General features: G+C 41.6%; 1 protein-coding gene, 1 long non-coding RNA gene and 1 other non-coding gene across 4 annotated transcripts in view; all 3 read left to right on the top strand.

The window, feature by feature from the left end:
• Positions 1–26091, top strand: part of IPO9 (importin 9) — a 58862-nt gene extending 32771 nt beyond the window's left edge. The window contains exons 12-24 of one of the 2 annotated variants that reach the window (XM_081823048.1): positions 1127–1233; positions 1609–1748; positions 4543–4702; positions 17726–17952; positions 20086–20234; positions 20749–20877; positions 21619–21894; positions 22156–22322; positions 22937–23070; positions 23716–23838; positions 24250–24354; positions 24560–24636; positions 25079–26091. In XM_081823048.1, the coding sequence (XP_081679174.1) occupies positions 1127–1233; positions 1609–1748; positions 4543–4702; positions 17726–17952; positions 20086–20234; positions 20749–20877; positions 21619–21894; positions 22156–22322; positions 22937–23070; positions 23716–23838; positions 24250–24354; positions 24560–24636; positions 25079–25189 (1905 nt within the window). In that variant the 3' untranslated portion in view covers positions 25190–26091. Of the gene's footprint in view, positions 1–1126; positions 1234–1608; positions 1749–4542; positions 4703–17725; positions 17953–20085; positions 20235–20748; positions 20878–21618; positions 21895–22155; positions 22323–22936; positions 23071–23715; positions 23839–24249; positions 24355–24559; positions 24637–25078 lie in introns of those variants that run through there. The other variant, XM_081823049.1, reaches the window with a different exon arrangement.
• LOC145722005 (uncharacterized) lies at positions 4715–17192 on the top strand. The gene is made up of 2 exons (XR_014146045.1): positions 4715–8977; positions 9200–17192. It is a non-coding gene; the product is annotated as an uncharacterized LOC145722005 (long non-coding RNA).
• On the top strand, positions 4875–5009 carry LOC115937091 (small nucleolar RNA SNORA42/SNORA80 family). The gene has a single exon (XR_004072419.2). It is a non-coding gene; the product is annotated as a small nucleolar RNA SNORA42/SNORA80 family (small nucleolar RNA).
• Positions 26092–26705: the final 614 nt, after the last annotated feature.

Raw genomic sequence — 26705 nt, forward strand, 5'->3', positions numbered from 1 at the left:
AATATTAGATGTAAAAATTGTACAGAGGATAAAGTGTTCTAATGAGTAAGAGTAGTTAAATCAGGAACACTCATTTTAATCCACTCTTAAGCCAGAATTTGTAGCACAAACCAGATGTTGGCAAACTTTAAAAAAAAATTAGATTGCTGAGAGAAGAACATCCAAACATCTGCTGTTTTCTTTGGCTCTGACTAGGGCATAGAATTGTCTCTAGGCTGAAGTTCTGTGAAGAAGCTGCCTCTTGCTGTATATTGGGTGGAAGGTTTGTTCTCATTATTAGTGAACACTTCTCATTATCCTTCGATATTTCTTTTTTTTTTAAAGATTTTATTTATTTATTTGACAGAGAGATCGCGAGAGAGGGAACACAAGCAGGCAGAATGGGAGAGGGAGAAGCAGGCCTCCCTCTGAGCAGTGAGCCCGATGCGGGGCTCTATCCCAGGACCCTGGGATCATGACCTGAGCCGAAGGCAGACACTTAACGACTAAGCTACCCAGGTGCCCCTATCCTTCAGTATTTCTAAGGCACCTAGGAAAGATCACATTAAGTTTCAATTTGTAGATTAGCCTTTTATTTCTACAGTCAGTCCCCAGAGAATAAATAGTCTGGTCCATTGTTATCTGAAGCTGAGTCTGTTAGTGCTACTTATTCTCTGCTCAATCTAGCCAAAGGGAGCTTTACATTTTGTTAGCTTTCCAATGCCTAGGCACTGCAGAAATATAAATATTACTCTAATTCCATTAAAGACCTTGAACTAAGAGGGGTTGTATTTTTAATACACCTAATCGGGGTTTAGCATGTATATGTAAAAGAGTTTGAACCACTGAGTTTGCAGTTAAGTTTTCAGTTTCAATTAAAATGGGTTTAATCTGGGAAGCCTGGGTGGCTCAGTTGGTTAAAGCGTCTGCCTTGGGCTCAGGTCATGATCCCAGGATCCTGGGATCGAGTTCCGCATCCGCTCCTTGCTCAGCCGGGAGCATGCTTCTCCCTCTCCCTCTGCCCCTGCTTGTGTTCCTGCTCTCGCTGTCTCTCTCTGTGTCAGATAAATAAATAAAATCTTTAAAAAAAGTAAAGTGGGTTTAATTTGCACAGACAGGTTTACCAGCCCCTCCCCTCTCTCCCTAGGCTGTGGCCACTGATTTCCAGAATGAGAGTGCAGCAGCCCTGGCTGCTGCAGCCACTCGGCATTTACAAGAAGCTGAGCAAACCAAAAACAGCGGTACCGAACACTGGTAAGAGTGAGCAGCAGATACTTAATTTAGGGACATATTCTGGGCATCAGATCTGAGACAATCAAATCCTTGCTTTGAATCATGTGTTTTAAAGCAATTCCTCCCAACCTTAAAATAATTGGTTAAGATGCTTTTATTTTACCCCTTAATTTAAAAAGCCTTGGAGGGAAGGACTTTTACTTTTGTTTTTAATTAGAAAAATTTGTTAATCTAAATGTCCTTGTTTTCAGCTCTAAATTTAAATTAGAAGGACAGAAAATGGCCTTTTTTGGGTCAGATTGTGCTGGAATGCCCTTTCCTGTTTCTCCTTCCCTCAGGCGTTTATCTTTTTGGCAGTGTAGTTTGTTTTACCAGACTATGGTATCGCTTTCTCAGGTGGAAGATACACGAGGCATGTATGCTTGCCCTCGGCTCAGTAAAGTCTATCATCACTGACAGTGTGAAGAATGGCAGGATCCATTTTGACATGCATGGGTTCCTGACCAATGTCATCCTTGCAGACCTCAACCTTTCAGGTATGTTTCAGCACAATGCCAGGATTCTGGAAGATCTTTAAACCTGTCATCAACTCAGTTATATTGTTCACTTAGATAGATAAACCAGGTATTCATGTGTCCTTTGGGTGAAAATTCTTTCCACACTAGAGCTTGAACTCATCTGAACCTCTAAAACAGCCTAGAGACCTTGGCTCAGGCTTTACCAGCTAAGAAATATTGCCGCATTCATAATTTTTCCACTCTGTTCACATTTCCTTCCAAATTACTGCTCACATTTATGGCTGGTTTTGGCATTTGAATAGGATGCAAATTTGGTTACTGTACCTTGAGAACTTTGGCTTGAGTTCTGTCATTATCAAGTGCAAAATACCTTCAGGCGGTTTGTGTCAGGCTCATTCTTCCTGTTTGTTTCCTGTCATTTTTCTCAAACTTTATTCTTGGCCAAGATCCAAATAATTAAAATGTTCCATTCTCAAGTCCATGTTAGCTGCTTGCCTTAAGGAAAAAAAAAAAGTTGGCTCTACTATATTAGACTTGGATTTCTCCAGCAATGCAGAGCAATAGCTAAGAATTTTCATCTCTCAATTTGACATCTTCAGCTATGTTGCTTCTGCCCATGCTATGCCTTATTCTCATCCTTAGACCCGCCCACCCCCCCATTACAAAAGGCCATCTTTGCTTTCTCATGTACATAAATCATGGCACATTTGGCATTATTTGCTCCATTCACTCGCTCATAGACTAGCCGTTTGAATAGCCAAAGCCATTTGAAAACATTCTACTCTGACTTTAGGTAATCTGTTAGAGGATATCTTACAAAGTCACTTCCATTCTCTGACTCACAAAATTAAAATGGTTGAACATCCAGAGCTCAGGCCCATTGGAAATATCCTTTTTCACTCTTACACTGATGAATGTTTTCTTTCTCATACTAGACTATAAGGTCTCTGAAGGTAGAAATCATGTCTAATACATGTTTGTATCCCACAGTGCCTTGCATGTAATAGGCATTTCATAATTATGTGTTGAATGAAAGTGTCGAAATTTCTTAAACCCATCAATGTATTTTTTGTAGAATTTACCCTAGTAAAGAACCTTCAAAAATTCATGGAGACTTGAGAATATTTATAATTGAGACTGGGGCAAAGTTTAATATAGCATTTATTATCCTGTCAATAGCTAAAAGCTTTTCGGCACTAGCCATTCTCAAACTTTCTGGTGTCAAGACCGCTTTATACTTTTAAAAATTATCAGTGATCGGAAAGAGTTTTTCTGTGAATTTTGTGTGTCAATATTTAACATATTAGAAATGAAAATTGAGAAGTTTCAGGGCACCTGGGTGGCTCAGATGGTTAAGCATCTGACTCCTTTTTTTTTTTTTTTTTAATTTATTTATTTGAGAGAGAGAGAGAGAGCACAAGAGGGGGGAGCGGGAGAGGGAGAAGCAGACTCCCTGCCGAGCAGGGAGCCCGATGCGGGACTCGATCCAGGGACTCCAGGATCATGACCTGAGCCGAAGGCAGTCGCTTAACCAACTGAGCCACCCAGGCGCCCTAAGCGTCTGACTCTTGATTGTGGTTCAGGTCATGATCTCAGGGTCGTGAGATTGAGCCCTAAATCGGGCTCTGCACTGGGTGTGGAGCCTGCTTAAGATTCTCTCTCTCCCTCGCCCTCTGCCCCCCGACTCTAAAATAAATAAATAAATCTGAGAAGTTTCTAAAATACAGGGAATGCAAGCATACATTTCATTAGCTGTCAGAGCCATGGTGTCACACATCAGATCACCTCTGGAAAACTCCACTGTATACTTAAGAAAGAATGAGAATGAAAAAGATGGATCATATCTTGGTATCACTATGAAAGTTTTAACTTTGGGACTCCCAGGAGTCCCTGGACCATACTTTGAGTACTGCTATTCTGTATTATATAAATTAGTATGTAATTACCTAACTGGCACAGGTTGTTAGGTTCTGTTCAATAATTCTCATCAACTACATGTTTACAGGTAACTAAGGTAAGCCCTGTGATAAGCTGATTAAGTATAGTCCCTGTCTTCAAGCAGCTTATAATAGGTGGGGGGTGGGGTAGACATTCTTACACAGGTGGCTAGAATATCCAACAAAATATGTAAGAATATGTAAGAAAGCTAAAGAGTAGCACAGAGATAGTTAGGATTACTTCAGCGTAAAATCAGTTGGATGATGCAAGTAGAGGTGAATGTCTTGGCTTATATACAAAGCACAGAAATGGCAAGGTAAGATGCAAGTTGCTGGGAGGGGTGTGTGCTTGAGTTTAGAACACATAAAAGGAAATCATCGATAATGCTAAAGTTCCTGATCATAGGGGGCCTTGAATATAATGCTTAACTAAAATGGTCTTTATTTGGTAGACTATGGAATTTATTGACAGGTACTAAATAAAAGAATGACAGCTATAATTTATAATGTTTCAGTAGCGGTCCAAGAGTAGGAAAAAACTGGCAATGGAGACATTTAGGGGACTAACTAGTAGTGCAGGTAAAGGATAATGAGAGGTAGGGATGGAAATGAGGGAGGTAAGTCTTTTTAGCCTAAGAATATTCAAGATCTGCTTTGCAACAACTAGTGAAAAGCGAAACTGGGAAAATGATTCTGTACCATAGGTTGAACATTTGCTTTTATCTGGTAAGATCATCCTTTTTCCTTAATTAAGTTGTATATATTATGTAGTATCCAGTTACTGTGACAAGTTGAGGATGGAGGTGGGAAAGGAGGAAGGGCAAGTAACAGAAACTTTTATTGTCCAACCCCTAATTGCTCTCTCTTCCTCCCAGTGTCTCCTTTTCTCTTGGGCCGGGCACTTTGGGCTGCCAGTCGGTTTACTGTTGCTATGTCCCCTGAATTGATCCAGCAGTTTCTACAGGCAACAGTTAGTGGTCTTCATGAGACACAGCCCCCATCAGTTCGAATTTCTGCCGTGAGAGCCATCTGGGGGTGAGTACACCACCTTAGGGTGGTAAGAGCTATTTTAAGAGAAAGTTTCTCAGAGTAGAAGTCCCAAACAGCATTTGGCCAGTAGATTATGTTGCTTGGAAATTTCTGATGAAGATCTCCTACCAAATGGCAAATGGACGGGAAAAAAACATATCAAGAACGTGGCTTCTATGCATGGGTTTGGATTTATGGTAGGCTCGTCCCTCTGGGCCTCTCATAGTGCCCCATGCCAGAGCAAACTGTGGCCCCGAACCATTGCCTGGCCTCTGTGCCACAGGCTGCAGGCACTGAAGTGGGTTGCACAGTGAAAAGAGAAAACAGAAAAAAAAAAAAAGAAACAATGTGGCTTCTTTGAGTCCCAGTAGATCTTGTTCCCTTTTGTTCCTCATTCGTTTAAAATTCACTCCAGCTCTGGAAACATCTAGACCAACTCCCTTTCTTAGAAAGGTGAAGAATTGAGGGATAAATAACTTGCATAGGGTTGTAATTAAAGAATTATAGAAGCATGATTAGAGCCCAGGTCCTTTTGTTGATTGATTTCCCTGTTTTAGAGACTAAATTTGGGATAATGAGGCCTAGAAATACTGCTTATTTTCTCCTAGTTTTACCTCCATTTTTCACAGCTAATATACTAGTGGCTCAACTAGTCATTTATTTATATTCCTACCAAGATCAGAGGGAGTATTGTTGTTTTAAGAAATATTTTAAAGTCCAAACTTAAAAATCTCAATCGAATCCTAAAAACTACCTAAAATTCTAAAAATACAAAATTCATCTTCTTCCTACTGGTGCTCTCTTCTTTTGAAGTAGAGATTGAGATGCTCTGCATTATTATATATGTCTTTAGAAAGCATTGAGGGGAAATAGTGTATGCAGGATGGCAGAATAAGATGCCTGTCGCTTGTATCCCTCCCTCAACAACAATAACTTGGCATCTATTGATGGACAACAGTGCCTTTGTGGGAGCTGTGAGACCCAGAGAGGAGACTGAAACCCCAGTGCTGTCCAAGAACAAGGAGAGCCATTTTTTTTTTTTTTTTTTTTTTTAAGAGTAGAGTGGAAGGTAGAATTGACATGGGGGACACAGGAAGAAGAGCAGATTTTTTTTAAATTAATTAATTAATTAATTTATTTATCTATTTGACAGGGAGACAGTGAGAGAGGGAACACAAGCAGGGGGAGGGGAGAGGGAGAAGCAGGCTCCCCGCCGAGCAGAGAGCCCGATGTGGGGCTCCTGACCCGAGCCGAAGGCAGACGCCCAACAGCTGAGCCACCCAGGCGCCCCAAGGAGAGCCATTTTGAGAAGTCAGGCCCACACCCAGCAGCTGATGTATCAACCCTAGTCCTGGCTGTAGCCCCAGACACAGCTCCATGCCCTTAAGGGCTTGGATTCTATCACCAGCACCACAGGTCAAGTACCTGGGAGGATCTTACCCAGCTGTGTGTTGGAGAATAGGAATACAGACCTTAGTCCCAGCTGCAGACCCTGAAATAGTCCATGAACTGGCTCCACCCCCTCTCAGCTGTGGTCCAGGAACCCCTGGAGAACACAGATTTAGACAATCAGCCAAAGATGAAAGAGCCTTTTTGGAAGTCCGGGAGTCCAGCAGAGAGATTCCAGCATAGCACTGGAGCCAAAGAAATCCAAGACTGGACAGTTTAAAGGGGTCAGTCAGTAAAGACTGGAAGAAGTAACCGTTACTTCAAATGTGAAGACCTGCAACACAAGAAAGACTTCAAGGAACATGAAAAATCAAGGAAACGTGACACCACAAAAGGAGCACAGTAATTTTCCAGTAACTGAGCCCAAACACGGAGATCTGTGATATACCTGATAAAGAATCCAAAATAACTGTTTTAAGGAGCTCAGTGAGCTACAAGAAAACACAAAAAACAATTCAATGAAATCAGAAAAACAATACAGAAACATAATGAGAAGTTCAACAAAGAAATAGACATCATGAAAAAGAACCAAGCAGAAATTCCAGAGGTGAAGAATACAATGAATGAAATAAAAAATGCAACAGAGACCATCGAAAGCAGAACAACTCAAGAGGAAGAAAAAAACCTGTGGAAAAGAAGACAGGACCTTTGAAATTATCCACTCAAGGAGGGCAAAGAATAAGGAATGAAAAAGAATGTAGAAAACCTATGTGAACTTCAGGATGCCATTAGGAGAAACCATCTGTGAATTATTGGAGCTCCGGAAGGAGAAGAGAGGTAGAAGGGGGCAGAAAGCCTAAAGAAACAACATCTGAGAATGTCCCAAATCTGAAGAGAGATCGTACATCCATGTTCATGAAGCTAATATTTCACCCCAAAATTTCAAATTCAAAGTGATCTTCTCCAACATACATTATAATAAAACTATCAATTAGTTAAAAAAAATTGTCTAAAATCAGATGACTTTTAAAGCAGCAAGAGAAAAATATTTCTCTCATGTAAGGAAATCCCTATAAGACTGTCAGCTGACTTTGCAGCAGAAACCCTGCAGGCCGGGAGAGAGTGGCATGATATGTTTAAAGTGCTGAAAGAAAAAACTGTCAACCAAGAAAACGCAGCAAAGATGTCCTTCAGGAATGAAGGCAAGATACAGCCTCTCAAACAAAGCTGAGGGAATTCTTCACTACTAGGCCTACCTTACAAGAAATGCTGAAAGAATTCTTAAAGCTGAAATGAAATTAATAATATGAAGTATACAACACACTGATAAAGATAAGTATACAATCAAATTCAGAATACCTTAATTCTGTAATCTGGCAATGTGTTAACCACTTATCTCTAAAGGTTAAGGGACAAAAGTATTGAAAATAGCTAGCTAAATAATTTAATGAATATATAATATAAAAAGTTAAATTGTGGTATCAAAAACATAAAAGAGGGAATAAAGAGTAGAGCTTTTGTATACAAAGTTATCAGTGTGAAATAAACTGTTATATCTATAAATGTTTTATGTAAGCCTCACAGTAACCACAAAGCAAAAATCTATAATAGACAACAGAATCAGAGCATTCCACTATGGGAAATAATAAATTCACAAAACAGCAAGAGAGGAAGAAAGGAACAAGGGCGCCTGGGTGGCTCAGTTGTTAAGTGTCTACCTTCAGCTCAGGTCATGATCAGGGAGTCCTGGGATCGAGCCTCACATCGGGCTCCCTGCTCAGCGGGGAGCCTGCTTCTCCCTCTCCCGCTCCCACTGCTTGTGTTCCTTCTCTGGCTGTCTCTCTCTCTCTGTCAGATAAATAAAAAATCTTTTAAAAAAATAGAAAAGACCCAATTTATATGCTGCTTTTAAGAAACTCACTTCAGGATACACATGCTCAAAATGAGGTGATGGAAAAGCTATTCCATCCAAGTGGAAACCAAAACAGAGCAAGGGTAGCTATATTTTTATCAGATAAAATAGACTTTAGCTCAAAAGCTGTACAAGAGACAGAAAAAAGGTCATTATGTAATGATAAAGGGGTCAATTCATCAAAAAGATATAACATTTGTAAATATATATACATTTGACATTGGAGCACCTAAATATATTAAGCAAATACTAACATCTGAAGGGAGAAATAGACAATAATACAGTAATTGTAGGGGACTTTTAATAACCCACTTTCAACAATGGGTAGATCATCCAAACAGAAATCAATAAGGAAATATTGGATTTGAATTATACTTTTGACTAAATGGACCTACTAGGCATATACAGAACGTCCTATCCAACAGCAGCAGAATACACATTCTTCTCAAGCATCCTCCAGGAAAGGTCATTGTGTTAGGTCACAAAACAAGTCCTAGCAAACTTAAGACTGAAATCATACCAGCTCTCTTCTCCAATCACAGTGAAATAACAGTAGAAATTAATTACAGGAGGAAAACTAAAAAAATTCACAAATACGTGAAAATTAACAAACTCCTAAACAATCAGTGGAAAAAGAAATCAATAGAAAAATATCTTGAAACAAAAATGGAAACATACCAAAACTTAAGGGATACAGCAAAACCAGTTTTAGGAGAGTTTATAGAGATAAGTCTCTACATTAAGAAAAAAAAATCTCAAACAACTTTACATCTCAGGAACTAGAAAAAGAAGAACACATTAAGCCCAAAGTTAATAATAGGAAGATCCAAGCAAAAATAAATAGAGACCAGAAAAACCATAGAAAAGACCAGCTAACCTAAGAGCTGTGTTTTTTGAAAACACAAAACCGATAAACTCTAGCTAAGCTAAAAAGAAATGAGAGAAGACTCAAATATAAAATCAGAAATGAGGGCGCCTGGGTGGCTCAGTTGGTTAAGCGACTGCCTTCGGCTCAGGTCATGATCCTGGAGTCCCGGGATCGAGTCCCGCATCGGGCTCCCTGCTTGGCAGGGAGTCTGCTTCTCCCTCTGACCCTCCCCCCTCTCACGTGTTCTCTCTCATTCTCTCTCTCTCAAAATAAATAAATAAAATCTTTAAAAAATAAAAAATAAAAAAATAAAATCAGAAATGAGGGGCACCAGGGTGGCTCATTCGGTTAAGCCTCTGACTCTTGGTTTCAGCTCAGGTCATGATCTCAGGGTTGTGAGATTGAGACCCGAATCCGGGCTCTGTGCTCAGCGGGGAGTCTGCTTGAGGATTCTCTCTGTCCCTCAAGGCCCTGTTTGCACATGTGTGTGTGCCCTCTCTCTCTCTCTAAAATAAATCTTGGGTGCCTGGATGACTCAGTCATTAAGCATCTGCCTTCGGCTCAGGTCATGATCTCAGGATCCTGGGATGGAGCCCTCCTTCGGGCTCCCTGCTCCGCGGGAAGCCTGCTTCTCCCTCTCCCACCCCCCTGCTTGTGTTCCCTTTATCACTGTGTCTCTCTCAAATAAATAAAATCTTAAAAAATAAATTAATTAAATAAATCTTTTTTAAAAATCAGAAATGAACGAGACATTATAACGATACCACAGAAAGGCAAAGGATCATAAGAGACTACTATGAACAATTATATGCCAACAAATTGGATAACCTAGAAAAAATGGAAAATTCCTAGAAACATACAGCTTATCAAGACTGAATTGTGACAAAATAGATAATTTGAACAGACATTAGCAAGTAAGCATATTGGATCAGTAATCAAAAACTTCCCATAAAAGAAAAGCCCAGGGCACCTGGGTGGCTCAGTTGGTTAAGCGACTGCCTTCGGCTCAGGTCATGATCCTGGAGTCCCAGGATCGAGTCCCGCATCGGACTCCCTACTCAGCAGGGAGTCTGCTTCTCCCTCTGATCCTCCCCCCGTCTCATGCTCTCTCTCTGTCTCATTCTCTCTGTCAAACAAATAAATAAAATCTTTAAAAAAAAAAGAAAAGCCCAGGACCAGATGATTTCACTGGTGAATTCTACCAAACATTTAAAGAAGAATTAATACAAATCTTGCTCAGACTTTTCCAAAAAAAACTAAAGAGGGGTGCCTGGGTGGCTCAGTCGTTAAATGCCTGCCTTTGGCTCAGGTCATGATCCCGGGGTCCTGGGATCGAGCCCCGCATTGGACTCCCTGCTCAGCCGGGAGCTTGCTTCTCAACCTCTCCCACTCCCCCTGCTTGTGTTCCCTTTCTCGCTGTCTCTCTCTCTGTCAAATAAATAAATAAAATATTTAAAAAAAAAAAAAAACTAAAGATGAAGGAGCACTTCCAAACATTTTATGAAGTCAGCATTACCCTGATACCAAAACCAGACAAAGACAGTAGAAGAAAACTACAGGCCCCAATATCCCTGATGAATATAGATGCAGAAATCCCCAACAAAATAGGAGGAAACCAAATTCAATAGTACATTAAAAGGATCACAACTATGATCAAGTGGCATTTATCCCTGAGATACAAGGATGGTTCAACATATGTAAACCAATAAATGTGATATACCACTTAATAGAATGAAAGATAAAAATGATAGGATTAGCTCAGTAGATTCAGTAAAGGCATTGACAAAATTCAGTATCCATTCAGGATAAAAACTCTCAACACAGTGAATATAGTAGGAACACACCTTAACACAATAGAGACCAACTATGAGAAACCCACAGCTAACATCATACTGAACAATGAAACTGCAAGTTTTTCCTTTAAGACCAAGAATAAGACAAGAATGTCCACTCTCACCATTCCTGTTCAACATAGTAATGGAAGTTTTAGCTAAAGCAGTTAGGAAAGAAAAGGCATCCAAATTAGAAAGGAAGACATAAAATTGTGTCTATTTGCAGTTGACACATGGTATTATATATAGAAAACCCTAAAACCTCCACCAAAAAACTGTTAGAATTAATCCAGTAAATTTACAGGATACAAAATACACAAAAATCAGTTGCATTTCTAATAATGAACTTTGAGAAAATTTTAAAACAATGTTATTTATAATTGCATCAAAAACAATAAAATACCAAGAATAAATTTAACCAAGTAGATTAAAGATCTGTACACTGAAGAGGTGCCTGGTGGGTTGCTCAGTTGATTAAGCATCTGACTTCAGCTTGGATCAGGATCTCAGGGTCCTGGGGCTGAGCGGGGAGTCTGCTTATCCCTCTCTTTCTGCCCCTCCCCCCACTTGTGCACGCTCGCTCGCTCTCTCTCTCAAATAAAATCTTTTTTTAAAAAAAAGATCTGTACACTGAAAACTATAAGACATTGAGGAAAGAGATTGAAGAAAACACAAATAAGATGGAAAGTTAATTCCATGCTCATGCATTAGAAGTATTAATGTTATTAAAATTTTCACACTCCTGAAAAGAATCTACAGATTCGTTGCAATTCCTATTAAAACTCCCAGTGGCAGACAGTCTTAAACTTTGTATGGAATCACAAAAGACCTTGAATGGTCAAAGCAATCTTGAGAAAGAACAAAACTGGAGGCTTCACACTCCCTGATTTCAAACTATATTAAAAAACTATAGTAGTAATCAAAACAGTATGGTATTGGCATAAAACAGATACACAGATTGGTGGAACAGAATGTAGAGCCTGGGAGTAAACCTACACATATATGGTCAGTTAATGTACAACAAAGGAGCCAGAAGTGTACAATGGGGAAAGAACAGTCTCTTCAATGAATGGTGTTGGGAAAACTGGTCAGCCATATCCAAAAGAGTGAAACTGAACCTTAATCTTATACCATACACCAAAGTCAACTCAGAATGGATTAAAAATTTGAACACAAGACCTAAAACCATGAAACTCCTAGAAGAAAACATAGAAGTTAAGATCCTTGGTATTGGTTTTGGCAGTGGTTTTTTGAGTTTGACACCAAGAACTAAGGCAACAAAAGCAAAAATAAATAAGTGGGACTACATCAAGCCGAAAAGCTTGTGCACAGCAAAGGAAGCCATCAAGAAAATGAAAAGGCAACCTACAAGATAGGAGAAAATGTTTGTAAATCATTATATCTAATAGGGGAGTAATATTCTAAATATATTTTAAAAAACAATAGCAGATCAACATAATAAAAAATTTTTAAAAAACGCTCAAGGATTAAAAAAAAAAACCTCAATAGCAAATAAAACAGTCCAGTTAAAAAATGGCACAGAAACTGAATATACACTTTTCTAAAGAAGACCTATAAGTGGCCAACAGGTAAATGAAAATGTACTCAACATCTCTAATTATCAGGGAAATGCAAATCAAAACCACAATGAGATAACACCTCACACATGTTAGAATGGCTGTCATCCAAAACAACAGTGTATTTTGTTAACCAGAATAACAAGTGTAGGGGCGCCTGGGTGGCTCAGTCGTTAAGTGTCTGCCTTCGGCTTGGGTTATGATCCCAGGGTCCTGGGATCGAGCCCCGCATCAGGCTCCCTGCTCAGTGGGAAGCCTGCCTCTCCCTCTCCCACTCCCCCTGCTTGTGTTCCCTCTCTCGCTGTGTCTCCATCTGTCAAATAAATAAATAAAATCTTTAAAACAAAAAAATAACAAGTGTTGATGAGGATGTGGAGAAAAGGGAACCCTTGTACACTGTTGGTGGTGGGAATGTCTATTGATTGGTAAAGCAGTATATGAAAAACAATATGGAGTTTCCTCAAAAATTTTAAATAGAACTACCATTTCATTTAACAATCCCAGTTTTGGGTAAATATCCAAAGGACATGAAAACAGGATCTAGAAGAGATTGCAGTGCCATGTTCATTGCTTGTTATTTACAGTAGCCAACATATGGGAACAGCCTAAGTGTGTGTCAGCAGATGAAGGGATAAAGATGTGGTATACATATGCAATGGAATAATATTTAGCTGTGAGAAAGAAGGAACTGCCATTTGCAGCAACAGGAATGGATCTTGAAGGCATCATGCTAAGTGAAAACCACACAGAGAAAGACAAATAGTGCATGGTATCATTTATATCTAGAATCAAAATAAAATAATTCTCGTTTTAAAAAGAGAGCAGTGGGGTGCCTGGGTGGTTCTGTCAGTTGTGTGTCTGACTCTTGATTTCGGTTTGGGTCATGATCTCAGGGTCTTGGGATCGAGCTCTGTTATGGACTGGGCTTAGTGTGCAGTCTGCATGTCCTTCTCCCTCTGCTTCTCCCACCACTCGGGCTCATTCTCTCTCTCTCCTTCTAATAAATAAAATCTTAAAAAAAAAAAAAGGCAGAAAGTGATTGCTGGAGGGTGGGGGTTTAGGGAGAGGTTAATAAAAGGGTACACACTCTCCTCTGTAAGATGAACAAAATCAGAAGATCTAATATAAAACTGATTAAGTTGATAACACTTTATTATATAATTGAAATTTGTTAGAGAATAGAACCTAAATTTTCTCACACACACAAAAAATGTATTGGATGTGTTAACAAATGGGATGAGGAACTTTCACAGTGTATGTGTATATCAAATCACAGCAATGTATACTTTAAATATCTTACAGTGGTATATGTAATTATACCTCAATAAAGCTGAAAAAAATTAAGTTAAAAATTTTAAGTTGATTTGTTCATAAATTTATAATCAGAAAAATGTGAAGAAAACAAGAATAATGTTAAGTCTCTGACTACGTGGGCAGTGATTTACTTGAAAGGTGAAGCAAACCTCTGAAAAGGTGACCAAAGCTTTGTACACCAGGGAAATGGACACTCATACATGTTTATAAAATTTAAAAGAAAGTTTAATCTAAAAAAAAAATTTTATATAATGTATCAAAGGCTGGATCCCTTGACCACATCTGTGGATCCCAGGTTAGAAACTGTCTATGAAGGGATCCTAGCTATTTTCTTCACAGCCAGGATTCTCCAGTTGATCATTTCCCTATTCAGTTTCCCAACCATTTACGGTCTGGCTTATGTCCTTATCACATTACTGAAACTGTTCTTTCTGATGTCACTAGCAACCTATTAATGACCATCACACCACCTTTGCTTTTCTTTTGTCCTGGTTTTAATTTATTCTTCCATGTCATAATATGTATCATTGCAAACTGTCCGAAATCATTTTAAGTATCTGAAAATAAACACATCCACTACTGAGCTTACTGTTGACCGCCTCCAAGCCTGCCCTACCTGTATTCTCTGTTTTAGTAGAAGAAATCGGTACTTTTTTTTTTTTTTTTTAAGAAATTGGTACCTTTAGATCTTATGCTTAAAGAGATTTTGTATCCCCTGTTTTAGTAAAAGTGGAGATCCCAGATCTCTGCCTTTTAGGTCTTGGTTCCTTAGCCTTTCATCTCTTCTCTCCTACTACTACTAGCCTAGCTTGTATTCTCAACTTCTTGTAGCCTGAATTGCTGCTATAGCTTCCTAATTGATATCTCTGCTCCAGCCTCCACTACAGCAATCCGTAGTATTTTAGCTGTCTAACTGTTCTTTCTAAAATAGAAACCTGAGGGGCGCCTGGGTGGCTCAGTCGGTTAAGCGTCTGCCTTCGGTTCAGGTCATGATTCCAGGGTCCTGGGATCGAGCTCCACATCGGGCTCCTGGCTCAGCGGGGACCCTGTTTCTCCCTCTCCCTATGCCTCCCCCCTGCTCATGCTCTCTCTCTCTCTATCTCTGTGTCTCAAATGAATAAATAAAATCTTTAAAAAAAAAAAAAAATAAATAAATAAATAAATAAGAAACCTGATAGTTTTGCTCCTGTAAATGAAATTCTACTCGTTCCAGTTGTGCTCTTCAAACTGAGATACAGGTACCCCAGAACAAAGTCCTAGTATGCCGGCTGATACGTGAAACCACAGGATAAATCTATAGCATCTTCCTGGAGCTTCAGTTTTGCTTGAAGACTTTCAGGGAGGGCAAAGAAGGTATTAGAAATAATTTGTAAAAAAAAGTTTGAGATACACTGGCTTCCAAAATAAAATCTAGCCTCCCTTAGTGTGGCATACAAGATCCCATATGATCTAAGCAGATAATGTGATCTCCATGATCTACCAGACTGTATAGTTTCAAGTTCATCAGAAGAGCAAAGTAACTGTAAATCCTTAGAGTGGAGAAGCAAGAGGACAAGGTAGAGCACAACTGAGTACCAGTAGAGAGATGGGTGCAAAACCTGGTCTGAGAGTTGAGAGCTGACCAAGGCCAGATGACAGATCAGCTCTTAAGGAAAAGGTAGATACAGAGCAAGGTAGAATTGAAAATCAAGATGTTATGGACCAAAAAACAAAAAGTCTGGGGCTCCTGGGTGGCTCAGCTGGTTAAGTGTACGACTCGTGATTTCGGCTCAGGTCATGATCTCATGGGTTGTGGGACCTGCTTGTCCCTCTCGCTCTGCTCCTCCATCCACTCGCCCACTCTCTCTCTCTCAAATAAGTGAATAAATATTATTTTAAAAGTCTATGGACAAATCTGAGAGATCAAAGCCCACAGTTTCACTGTTCATTATGGACCTTTGAACCCAGCATCTGACACAACTAACATGGTTATAAGCCACTTAAAAAAAATTTAGGAAAAAACATTTATTGAGTACCTGGGGAGGGCCTTGTTTCTGTACTAGGTTCTTTTAACATAGAGAAACAGCGTTTTTATTGACTTTTATTGCTATTCTGAAGATAAACGAAAGTAAAGACTTAAACAGTATGTCTTTAATAATTATATTCCATGGACATGGTAAGCAGCACTCAGTAAATATTGATTGAATAAGAGGTGAATAAGTTAAAACTATGTATAGAAAACTTTAAACCCTATAAATATTATATGAATTTTAGTACACAATTTTCTACTGTACACAGATATTATACAAATTTATTGCATAGAATGTCTATACAAATTGATCTCATTTTAGGATGCAAAATACTCCAAAAAGTACAAAATTTTTATAACATGAAAGGTAAATAATCTCCTACTAAATAACAGTTGTGTTAGAAAAGATGTTAAAAAACTAACTGTTGGGGGGGCGCCTGGGTGGCTCAGTCGTTGGGCGTCTGCCTTCGGCTCGGGTCATGGTCACGGGATCCTGGGATCGAGCCCCACATCAGGCTCCCTCCTCTGTGGGAAGCCTGCTTCTCCCTCTCCCACTCCTCCTGTTTGTGTTCCCTCTCTCGCTGTGTCTCTCTCTGTCAAATAAATAAAGTCTTAAAAAAAAAAATATTGGGATGCCTAGGTGGCTCAGTCAGTTAAGCATCTGCCTTCTGCTCAGGTCATGATCCCAGGGTCCTGGGATGGAGCCCCATGCAGGCTCTCTGCTTGGTAGGGCACCTGCTTCTCCCTTTCCCTCTGCCTGCTTTTGCTCTCTCTCTGTCAGATAAATAAATAAAATCTTAAAAAAAAAAAAAAAAGAATCAGATGCTGAACTAAGCCACCCAAGTGCCCCCAAATATTTACAGGGTTTTTGGTTTTTTGTTTTTTGTTGTTGTTTTGTTTTAAAGATTTATTTGTCAGAGAGAGAGAGAGAACACAGGCAGAGGAAGAAGCAGGCTCCCTGCTGAGCCACCCAGGCGCTCCTGACTTTTTTTTTTTTAGGATTTATTTTTTGGAGAGAGAGAGCACGAGTGGGAAGGGCAGAGGGATAGAGAATCCGAAGCATACTCCGCTCTGAGCCCAGAGCCTGATGCGGGGCTCGATCTCATGACCGTGAGATCACTACCTGAGCTGAAACCAGGAGTCAGAGACACTCAACCAACTGAGCCACTCAGAGCCTCCCCCACAATCCTGTTTTTGTTTTGTTTAGGTTTTTTTTAAGATTTATTTAAGGCGTCTGACTCTTGATTTTGGCTCAGGTCATGATCTCAGGGTGATGGGATCGAGCCCCTCATTGGGCTCTGTGCTCGGGAGTCTGCTTCTCCTTCTCCCTCTGCTCCTCCCCCGACTCTCTCTCTCTCAAATAAATAAATTTTAAAAGTCTTAAAACCACTGTAACGGGCGCCTGGGTGGCTCAGTTGGTTAAGCGACTGCCTTCGGCTCAGGTCATGATCCTGGAGTCCCTGGATCGAGTCCCGCATCGGGCTCCCTGCTCGGCAGGGAGTCTGCTTCGTCCTCTGACCCTATCCCCTCTCATGTGTTCTCTCTCATTCTCTCTCTCTCAAATAAATAAAATCTTTAAAAAAAAAAACAAAAAAACCCACTGTAACTATTTGAAAAATAACAGGAATATATAAAAATCTGAAGGATGTGATTAAAGCAGTAATCTGAGGAATTATAAAGCATTTAATTAACATCTTAATTTGAATATAATGATATGACAGAGTGGGAGAGGGGTGAAAGTTTAAAATAGCAAAAAACCAAAGCAGAAATAAATTAGCATAGAGATGGTGGTGCTGATGTTTACAAAATATGCCCCAGAAAGATGTAAAAACTAACTCTACAAGTAGCTTCATAAAGCTACATATATGGGGCTCCTGGGTGGCTCAGTCGTTAAGCATCTGCCTTCGGCTTGGGCTCCCTGCTCCACGGGAAGCCTGCTTCTCCCTCTCCCACTTCCCCTGCTTGTGTTCCCTCTCGCTGTCTCTCTCTGTCAAAATAAATAAATAAAATCTTTAAAAAAAAATAAAGCTACACATATAAATGCTGTAATCTGTCAAATAGAAGAACCAGGAATTAAGAGATCCACTTGGGAGTAATGCTTGCTTCTCTCTCTCTCTCTCTCTCTCTAGTTATTGTGACCAACTAAAAGTCTCAGAGAGTACCCACGTGCTTCAGCCCTTCCTCCCCAGTATCCTGGATGGCTTAATTCACCTAGCAGCCCAGTTCAGCTCAGAGGTCCTCAACCTGGTGATGGAGACCCTGTGCATCGTTTGTACAGTAGACCCAGAGTTCACAGCAAGCATGGAAAGCAAAATCTGCCCCTTCACCATCGCCATTTTCCTGAAGTACAGTAACGGTATGCACCAGGACTGTGTGTGGATGAAGGACACCAAAGGGAAGGTGATGGCTGGTGAATTTAGGTGAAACTTTTCCCTGCGTCTGATGATCTTAAGCATCAGAAGCAAAGAATAGCTTTCACTCAGCAAAGAGGAGAGCCATACTGGAGCTACAGGAACACCAAAAAGTAGAGTAGCTATTCCTGTCACTTTGACCTGCAGTCAGAACTGGGGAAAAAGACAACGAGTAAAGGGTTAGCGGGCAAGAGGTACAATTCAGAACTTTAACAATCAAGTAGGAAATTGAGCGACTACATCAAAATCTTCTTAAAAGAAGAGGCTTACAGCTATAATGTGGAAAGATACTGAAGAAAGACACATGCGAAAGGTTACGAACAGTAGGGTTCATCACATGGCTTTTGTAGTAGCAAAAATTTAGAAGTAATAAAAAAGATTAATTATATGCCCCAGAAAGATGTAAAGTGTAATACCATGCATCCTCTAAAAATCAAACTTGAAAGGAAAGTTAAAGCCATGGGAAAGTGCTCACATTATAAGAAGAGAATAGAGGGTTTTCCAAACTGCATAGAATATAATCCCAAGGGGCACCTGGGTGGCTCAGTTGGTTAAGCGACTGCCTTCAGCTCAGGTCATGATCCCAGGGTCCTGGGATCGAGCCCCGCATCAGGCTCCCTGCTTGGCCGGAAGCCTGCTTCTCCCTCTCCCACTCCCCTGCTTGTGTTCTCTCTCACGCTGTCTCTCTCTCTCTCTCTCTGTCAATTAAATAAATAAATAAATAAAATCTTTAAAAAAAAAAAAGAATATAATCCCAAGTTTGGGGTTTGTTTTAGACAATTAGTGTATAGATACGTATATTAAAAAAATACCAGAAGAAAATACATCAAAATGTTAAGGGTAGGTCTCTCTAGGTGGTGGAATTCCAGGTGTTTTCTTTCCTTGAATACTTCCCTACATTTTAAGTTTTTCATTAGTGAGTATGTATTATTAACAACACTTTACTTGTGTAATGCTTCGTTACCAGAGAAAATATTGAGGATATTTGTTTTTATAGAGGGAGCGCCAGTATTGAAATACAGGATATGTAGAGGTAGGAGTTATATAATATGACATCATACTAAACATTTTATTTGATTTGCTTTTTCACTTAAAGTGTGTCCTGAAGGGACACCTGGGTGGCTCAGTAAGTTAAGCATCTGTCTTCAGCTCAGGTCATGATCCCAGGGTTCTGGGATCAAGTCCTGCATTGGAGTCTGCTTCTTCCTCTGCCTTTCGCTCCCCCTGCTTGTGCTCTCTCTCTCTGACAAAATAAATAAAATCTTCAAAAAAAAAAAAAAAAAAAGAATGTATCCTGAAGAGGTTCCACATTGCACTCTTAGGTATCTCTCATTCTCTTCAGCCACCACATAATATTCCATAAAATGGCTGTATCATAATTTGCCTGTTCTGTTAGTGCACGTCTAGATTGTTAGCAATTTTTTTTCAAAGCAATGCCGCAGTGATCTTTTAACATGTATCTTAGTACACTGCACACTTTCTATTTTTTCCTGCTAGATACAGGAAGAAATATTTCTTAAATAGGTGAAGTAGGTCAAGCCAAAGTTTCATTTCTTCACAAGGCTCTGCCTTGTGAGGGTTTTGCCTTTTGCATTGGAAATGCTTTGGGAGTTCTTTTTTCTATCGTGACTAACCCCTAGGAGATGTATATGATTCCTCTTCAACATGGGAGAACCTGGCAATGAGTGTTGTGGCAATCTTTGAAACTTTCATGGTCTTCTTAACAAAGTATCAGTGGGGATTTTTTTTTTTCCTTAAGCGTTTGGTTTCATAATCCAGGTTTCATAAGAATAAAAGTCATTAAAGATTTGCCCCAGAAAAAGAGCCAAGTTTCATTTTAGGAGTAGCTATTACTGGCCAGTCTCTGACTTAATGAAACCATGCATACTCTGGCTCTTGCAGATTTAGCATCTCTCCTGTTCCAGGTTCTTCATACGGCTTCCCTAGGTCCCAGGGATGTGATGTGTAAGCAAAGCAGAAGTTGTTAACTTAGGTGAGGCCGAACAGCAGGCGTCATTAAGCCAGAAGTACATGCAGACCACTGGGGGGGGGATTCTGTGTTGCCTTATCCACTTCAGATCCTGTCGTCGCCTCGCTGGCCCAGGATATCTTCAAGGAGCTGTCCCAGATTGAAGCCTGTCAGGGCCCAATGCAGATGAGGCTGATTCCCACTCTAGTGAGCATAATGCAGGCCCCATCAGACAAGATCCCTGCAGGACTGTGTGCGGTAAGTGGCTACAGGGCACCGGTGTGGGCGGAGGTGGAAGAAAAAGAGCGTGCACACGCTCTGCACATGTCACCTGTAGATCGCACCTCGCTGACAGGAAACCAGTGGCATTAGAGATTCATAGGGTGATTTTCCTGGGCTCCTGTGCCCACGGGACAGTGGGTGAGTCTTGAGGCTTTAAGAAAATGGCTCTTGTTCCCGAATTGCCCTCATTGAATTGAAAAGAGTGCTGTTATTACACAGTGCCACTGACCATGTAACCAGAATGTCCACTCCCCGCCGTAAACTGCCCGCCCCCATACCTGAGCAGGCAGTGAGCTATCAGGAGGAGGCTGAGAGCACTGTCTACTATCGAATTATTCCTTTCCTTCAGAAACTTCATTAATGAAAATTAATGAGCTTTCTTTGGGTTGCTATGTTGTATCCATGCAATAAGGATCTTGGTTGTTGGGCACCCCCGGCCCCCACCCTAGGGGCGGTTCTGATTCTCTCGTTTTCCTCTTCTCTCCTTCAGACGGCCATTGATATCCTGACTACAGTAGTACGGAATACAAAGCCTCCCCTTTCCCAGCTACTCATCTGCCAAGCTTTCCCAGCCGTGGCACAATGCACCCTTCACACAGATGACAATGCCACCATGCAGGTATCTGAGCTGTGGTGACTAGAAGAGGGAAGATCGCTCCCCCCCACCGGCCATGGGCGTATAGTAGCCTGAGAAAGCTGACACAGTCTCATGCTTTTGAGATACAGGTCTCTCAAATCCATATTTAACCATGGGACCCAGGAATGGTCTGGACTGCAGAAGCCAAGCATTCTCTGCTTTGGGATATGTTGTAATCTTACATATATAAGATTATGTAAGGATGCCAGACATCCTATCCATCTGTATCTGGGTATTGCTATTGTGGATGAGATTACAAACATAGACTTGAAGCTATAAGAAAGTCTTTTCTGACTTAATAAAGTCAGCAAAGTAATAGGCCTTTGGAAATCTCTAAGGAGACAGTGGTTCATATAGCTTTGTCTTTATTCCCATAAAGACCTATTGTGTCCGTAATCATTGCTTACATCTGAAACATGTTTTTCCAGTACTAGAAGTAGATGTTTATGGCTAAAACTTAGTTTACTTGGCCATTATCCCTTGTGATCGGAAATCCGCATTTTTGAGATAGCTGATTAGGTAAAGCAAGGATTGTATAGTGCATGGCTATATCTGTAACAGTAAATTCCTGACTCCAATAGTATGTGCCCACCACAAACCCTGTAGGTTCATTACTCTTATGAGGCATAGGCCTCTAAGAAAAACATTTGCCCATACAGACTGAGGGCCTCCTGACATCTGTCCCCCCGTTGCTAATCTCATTTGCCACCTTTGTCTCCCCAGAATGGTGGAGAGTGCTTGCGGGCCTACGTGTCAGTGACGCTGGAGCAGGTGGCCCAGTGGCACGACGAGCAGGGCCACAATGGGCTGTGGTACGTGATGCAAGTGGTGAGCCAGCTCCTGGACCCCCGTACCTCCGAATTCACTGCGGCCTTTGTGGGTCGCCTCGTCTCCACCCTCATCTCCAAGGCAGGGCGGGAGCTGGGGGAGAACCTGGACCAGATTCTTCGTGCCATCCTCAGTAAGATGCAGCAGGCAGAAACGCTCAGTGTCATGCAGGTAAGAGGACAGTGGGGAACAGGGCTTTCCCAACCTCCAAGTGGTAGAGATGGAAATCAGTATACAGGTCCTGAGGTATTTTACTTTGTCTTACTGTCCTTGCAGAACAGTTAAGTAAAATCTGTCTATTCTGGCCCAAGAAATATTGACAAGGAAATCTCCATGTTCTCTATTTCTTGACTGGCCAGCCCCATTCCCTCTCATCTCCAAGTCTCTGAAATTGGTTTCCCTGAAGTAGATGTCCTTCTTGTTACCTCCTAGTCTCTGATCATGGTGTTCGCTCATCTGGTGCACACTCAGCTGGAACCCCTCTTGGAGTTCCTGTGCAGCCTCCCGGGACCTACTGGCAAACCTGCCCTGGAGTTTGTAATGGCTGAGTGGACAAGCCGACAGCATCTGTTCTATGGACAATATGAGGGCAAAGTCAGGTAGAGCCCATCTTTCTTCTGTGGGCATTCTGCCCTCTCCTTGCATTTCTTCTTTCCCTGACTTGCTTCACTGATTTTTGTTCAACATGTCAGACTGCCCCTTGTATTGCCTTTTCCCTCTATTTCTTTATTGTTAATCAGTGTCTTTGAATAGCTGCCATCTTGAAATTTCTAAAACACAGTCGACACAAAGTACACCATGTTTTTTTTCCTCTCTGCTGGCTAGAGATCCTCCTCTGCCACAGACTTCACCCAGCCAAGTACTGCTAGTGGCTTATTCTCCTTTATAAACCCAAGCCTTCTAACCCTGGCTTTGCTAACTTCCTGTCCTCGACTTGCCTCCCACTGGTTCTCATCACCCTGTTGCACGTTCCCGTGTGGCCAGCCATTGTGATCCTTGCCCACCCTAGCTTTGTTCAAGAAGTTCAAAAGTTCTCATTAGCCCATCCTTATGAACACAAATCCCATTTTCAGCTAGGTTCTCTTATCTCTCCTAATTAGTTGTGAACAATTTTCACCAACGAAGAGAAGAGTCTTAGGACATAATTGCTTATCTCCTTGGAGTGAACTCTAGATGGGTTGCTGATTGACCCTTTTTGGCTCTTCCTTGCTAGCTCTGTGGCACTGTGTAAACTGCTCCAGCATGGCATCAATGCAGATGACAAACGGCTACAGGATATCCGCGTGAAGGGAGAGGAGATCTACAGCATGGATGAGGGCATCCGCACCCGCTCTAAGTCAGCCAAAAGTGGGTGATGCTGCTGCCCCTCCAGTCTCCTCCCTAGGGGCTAAGTGGGGTGGAAGGCAGGGATGTACTGTGATCTAGATTTTTAAAATACAATTGTTAGTGATGGCTTTGATAAAAAGAATCAGAAAGCTATAGGTAAACAAAGGATCAGAGCATATGGTTCCTCCTTGTTGCTGAAAGTTGGCAAAAACAATCTCAGGGACCCCAGCTTCCAGCTTCATTCGGGAGCTCTGATACCCATATCAGCATGTCTTTGTTATCAGATTGCTTTTGGCCTGTGATTTCAGTGATTTGTAGGCAGCGAGTACAAAGCTGCCCTCTTCAGCTGTAGGTTTATAATTACCTATGCTGTTTCTCAAACTGCAAGTCATGGGGACTGGAGTATTGCACTCTATTCAGTTACTTGGTGTCCAAGCTTTATTACCAGCAAAAACCTATCTCTAATTCCTGAACTCTCTTATCTGTCCTAACTTCTGAACTTTTAGAACACCAAGCAGAATGAAGTTTAACTTTCAGTCGTTCTGTGGCAAGTGGATATGGTCTGGCATGGTGGAAGGCTTGAGGGATGGTGAACTGTGTCTGGTGAGCACTGCCAGAAGTGAGCCCACTGACAGTTTGCCTAGAAGCCTTTCCTTTCCTTTCCAGACCCTGAGCGCTGGACAAACATTCCTTTGCTGGTCAAGATCCTGAAGCTGATCATCAATGAGCTCTCCAACGTCATGGAGGCCAACGCCGCACGCCAGGCCACTCCTGCAGAGTGGGGTCAAGGTGCACGAGGCTCTTACTCCCAGCAGACTTTTAGCCTGACAGATCAAGTTACAAATGTTCAAATTTACCAGTTTGGGTTATTGAATCACTGGGGGCTTTTTAATGTTTATTGCATGCCTGTCATGTGGCTAGCGTTGCTACACATGTTAAGAGCTGCTCTTCTGGTCTACCTTGTGAAATCTCTTCAGAGGCTGGAGCAGGAGGCAGCCGGGAGGCAACCTTTCTGCTTGGTTTTTCTCAGGGGTTTCAGCCTTTTATCTACCCACCAGAACACCCTCGGTTCTTCCATTTAAACATTTTGGGAGGGCTTGGCCACATTGTAGAAACCCTTGGGACCCTTCTGTTCTGGCCTGTTTGCATTTGGGAAGGGAATGTGTGAGCATGCTCCAGCTGCTTTTCATCTCCAAGTAGATGACTCCAATGATATGTGGGAGGACCAGGAAGAGGATGAAGAAGAGGAAGAGGATGGTTTAGCTGGCCAACTCTTATCTGACATTCTCGCTACAAGTAAATATGGTAAGCCGTTTGAGAAGAGGACAGCCTTTTCTGTGCACAGGTACCAAGAATGGGGTGCCAAAGAAAGGGGAGGGATGGGCCCACAAGGAACATTCGTTGGGCTTTTTTAGCCCTTCTACCCCAGCCGTGTGGTAATGCCTCCCTGCTTGGGGCACAAGCAGGAGCCTCTGCCCTGACCCCTCTCTATGTTGGCTGTGTCTAACAGAGGAGGATTACTACGAGGATGATGAGGAAGATGACCCTGATGCCCTAAAGGATCCTCTCTATCAGATTGATCTGCAGGTGAGAATGTCCAGAGAAAATAGATGTCTTGCAAGTGACAGTGTCTCAAGCCACGGAAAGAGGAATATGGCCTCAAACCTATTTATAGTTCATCTTGGGAGCTTCAGGGCAGAGAGTTCCTGTCTTGCTGAGTAGTCAAGGGCTCTGGGTGGTCTGGGCCTTTGCACCTTAGTGTTAAACCTGCAGTCCAATTTCTTGCAACCCGGCCATCTTGTGAAGGTCCTTGGGTGGAATATGAGATCTGTTGGGAAAATTTTGTTTCCTTATGGAATTTAGTCTCTGGGTTGAACCTGAACTAGATTCAAGAACATAGAAAGCCACCGCTCAGGGTGTTGGCATTTGTCTAAAAGCCAGTGCTTCCTGTACCACTTGGGGTTCTTGCCCTGCTACAGATGGTGAGCCTGGGAACCCTCAGTAATGCCATTCTTTTTCTTCCCTCCAGGCATATCTCACGGACTTCCTCTGCCAGTTCGCTCAGCAGCCCTGCTACATAATGTTCTCAGGCCACCTTAATGACAACGAGAGGCGGGTTCTGCAGACCATTGGCATCTAAAAAACGGAGACTTTCCACATCTGCTCCTCCTGGCCTAGCCACAAACCATTTTGCAGCTCTAAACTGGCCTCGAGATGTACTTTCTTTTCAACCTAGAGTGGCCTCCTGACTCTTGGCCCTTGGCCTTTGCAGAGTGACAATTCAAACCAAGCTCACCAGTGCTGTCACTTAGGAATACTGGAACAAAGGACATTTCTCAAAGACTCCCTGAAGAGACTCCATCTCTAGAACCTTTTTCTCCCCAACTGTGCCCTCACCTGTGTTCCTAGAGTCCTCTGCTGGCCACTCCAGAAACATATTGCCCAGAAGGATTATGTGTTCATGGATTATTTTGCCCCACCTCAGGAGCACAGGAAGTCATGACCATTTATATTCTAAAACAGACCTGTTTACTTTCATAGGACATCTGATGTGTTCAGATAGGAATACCCTTGAGAGATGATTCTGCTTTCTGCCCTCCACCACAGATGTTCTGGGTTCTCCATAGGAACGAGAGAGAGCTACATTCTGAGCCCTCTCCAGTGACCTCTCCTTGTCTCCCTCCTATAACACTAAGGCTCCCCTGTCAAAGGAAGTCATCTTGTTTTTGCCTCATTGCATGACACAGCCCCTCCCCCTAAGCTATCCCTGTGTATACATGCACATACACAAAATAAGCCAGACAGATGGCACGTTGGTTTTCCTTTTTTAGAAGAAGAAAAAAAAAAAAAAAGGAAAAACATTTTTTTAAAAGTCCTCCTGACACAACCATATTTAATATTCCTCTCCCACACGTCACCACACACTCTGATATTCAAAGGTTACCCCATCTCCCTCAGAAATCCTCTAAAGTGGTTAAGTTGTAGCCCTCAAATTTGCAATGTGTATTTTTCTAGGAGAGTAAAGTAATCTTTACAAATGAATTTAGTCCGCATGGTATAAGGTGTACCAGCACATCTGCCTTCTGTTCCTTTTAGAAGGAAAATAAAAATAAGGGGAAAAAGATTAGGCAGAGCCATGTAGACACCCTAGTGTGTTTTAGCTAAGCTAGCTCAAAATGATTCTTAGAGAACTAGTATCATCCAATCAAGTATTTTTAAGGGTGGTCCCTTATTTGGGAATTTCAGTCTTGTGGGTGAATGAGGATAATAAATCAAGGGGAGGAAGGCAAAGCCCAGCATTCCTTTTTGATAGTGCCCACACCTGGTGCCTCAGTTTTAGTAGCTACAGAAGATTTCTTTAGGTTGATGGTCTTGCAGACAGGAAACAGAATAGAAAGTGAATTTAAGTCTCTGTTCTTGAGGAAAGGGCCCCACTTGTGGGGCATTTACTGTACAGGACTGTTTCGGAAGCCTAAGGATTTTGTAGCTAATAGTGATTTCACGCCACTAGGTGTCCCTGGTGTACAATTGTCACATCTGAGCTGGGGAAAGTGTCTGTTAACGTTACTATCTTTGAAAAGCCTGAGGACGTGTGCACAGCATCGTCCGCTGCCAGCCAGGTTCTGAGACTGGTAACTGCCCCTGCTGTTTCTCCC

The sequence above is a fragment of the Leptonychotes weddellii genome, chromosome 6 (genome assembly GCF_054177405.1).
Source record: "Leptonychotes weddellii isolate Sample4059 chromosome 6, ASM5417740v2, whole genome shotgun sequence".
NCBI classification, from domain to species: Eukaryota; Metazoa; Chordata; class Mammalia; order Carnivora; family Phocidae; genus Leptonychotes; species Leptonychotes weddellii.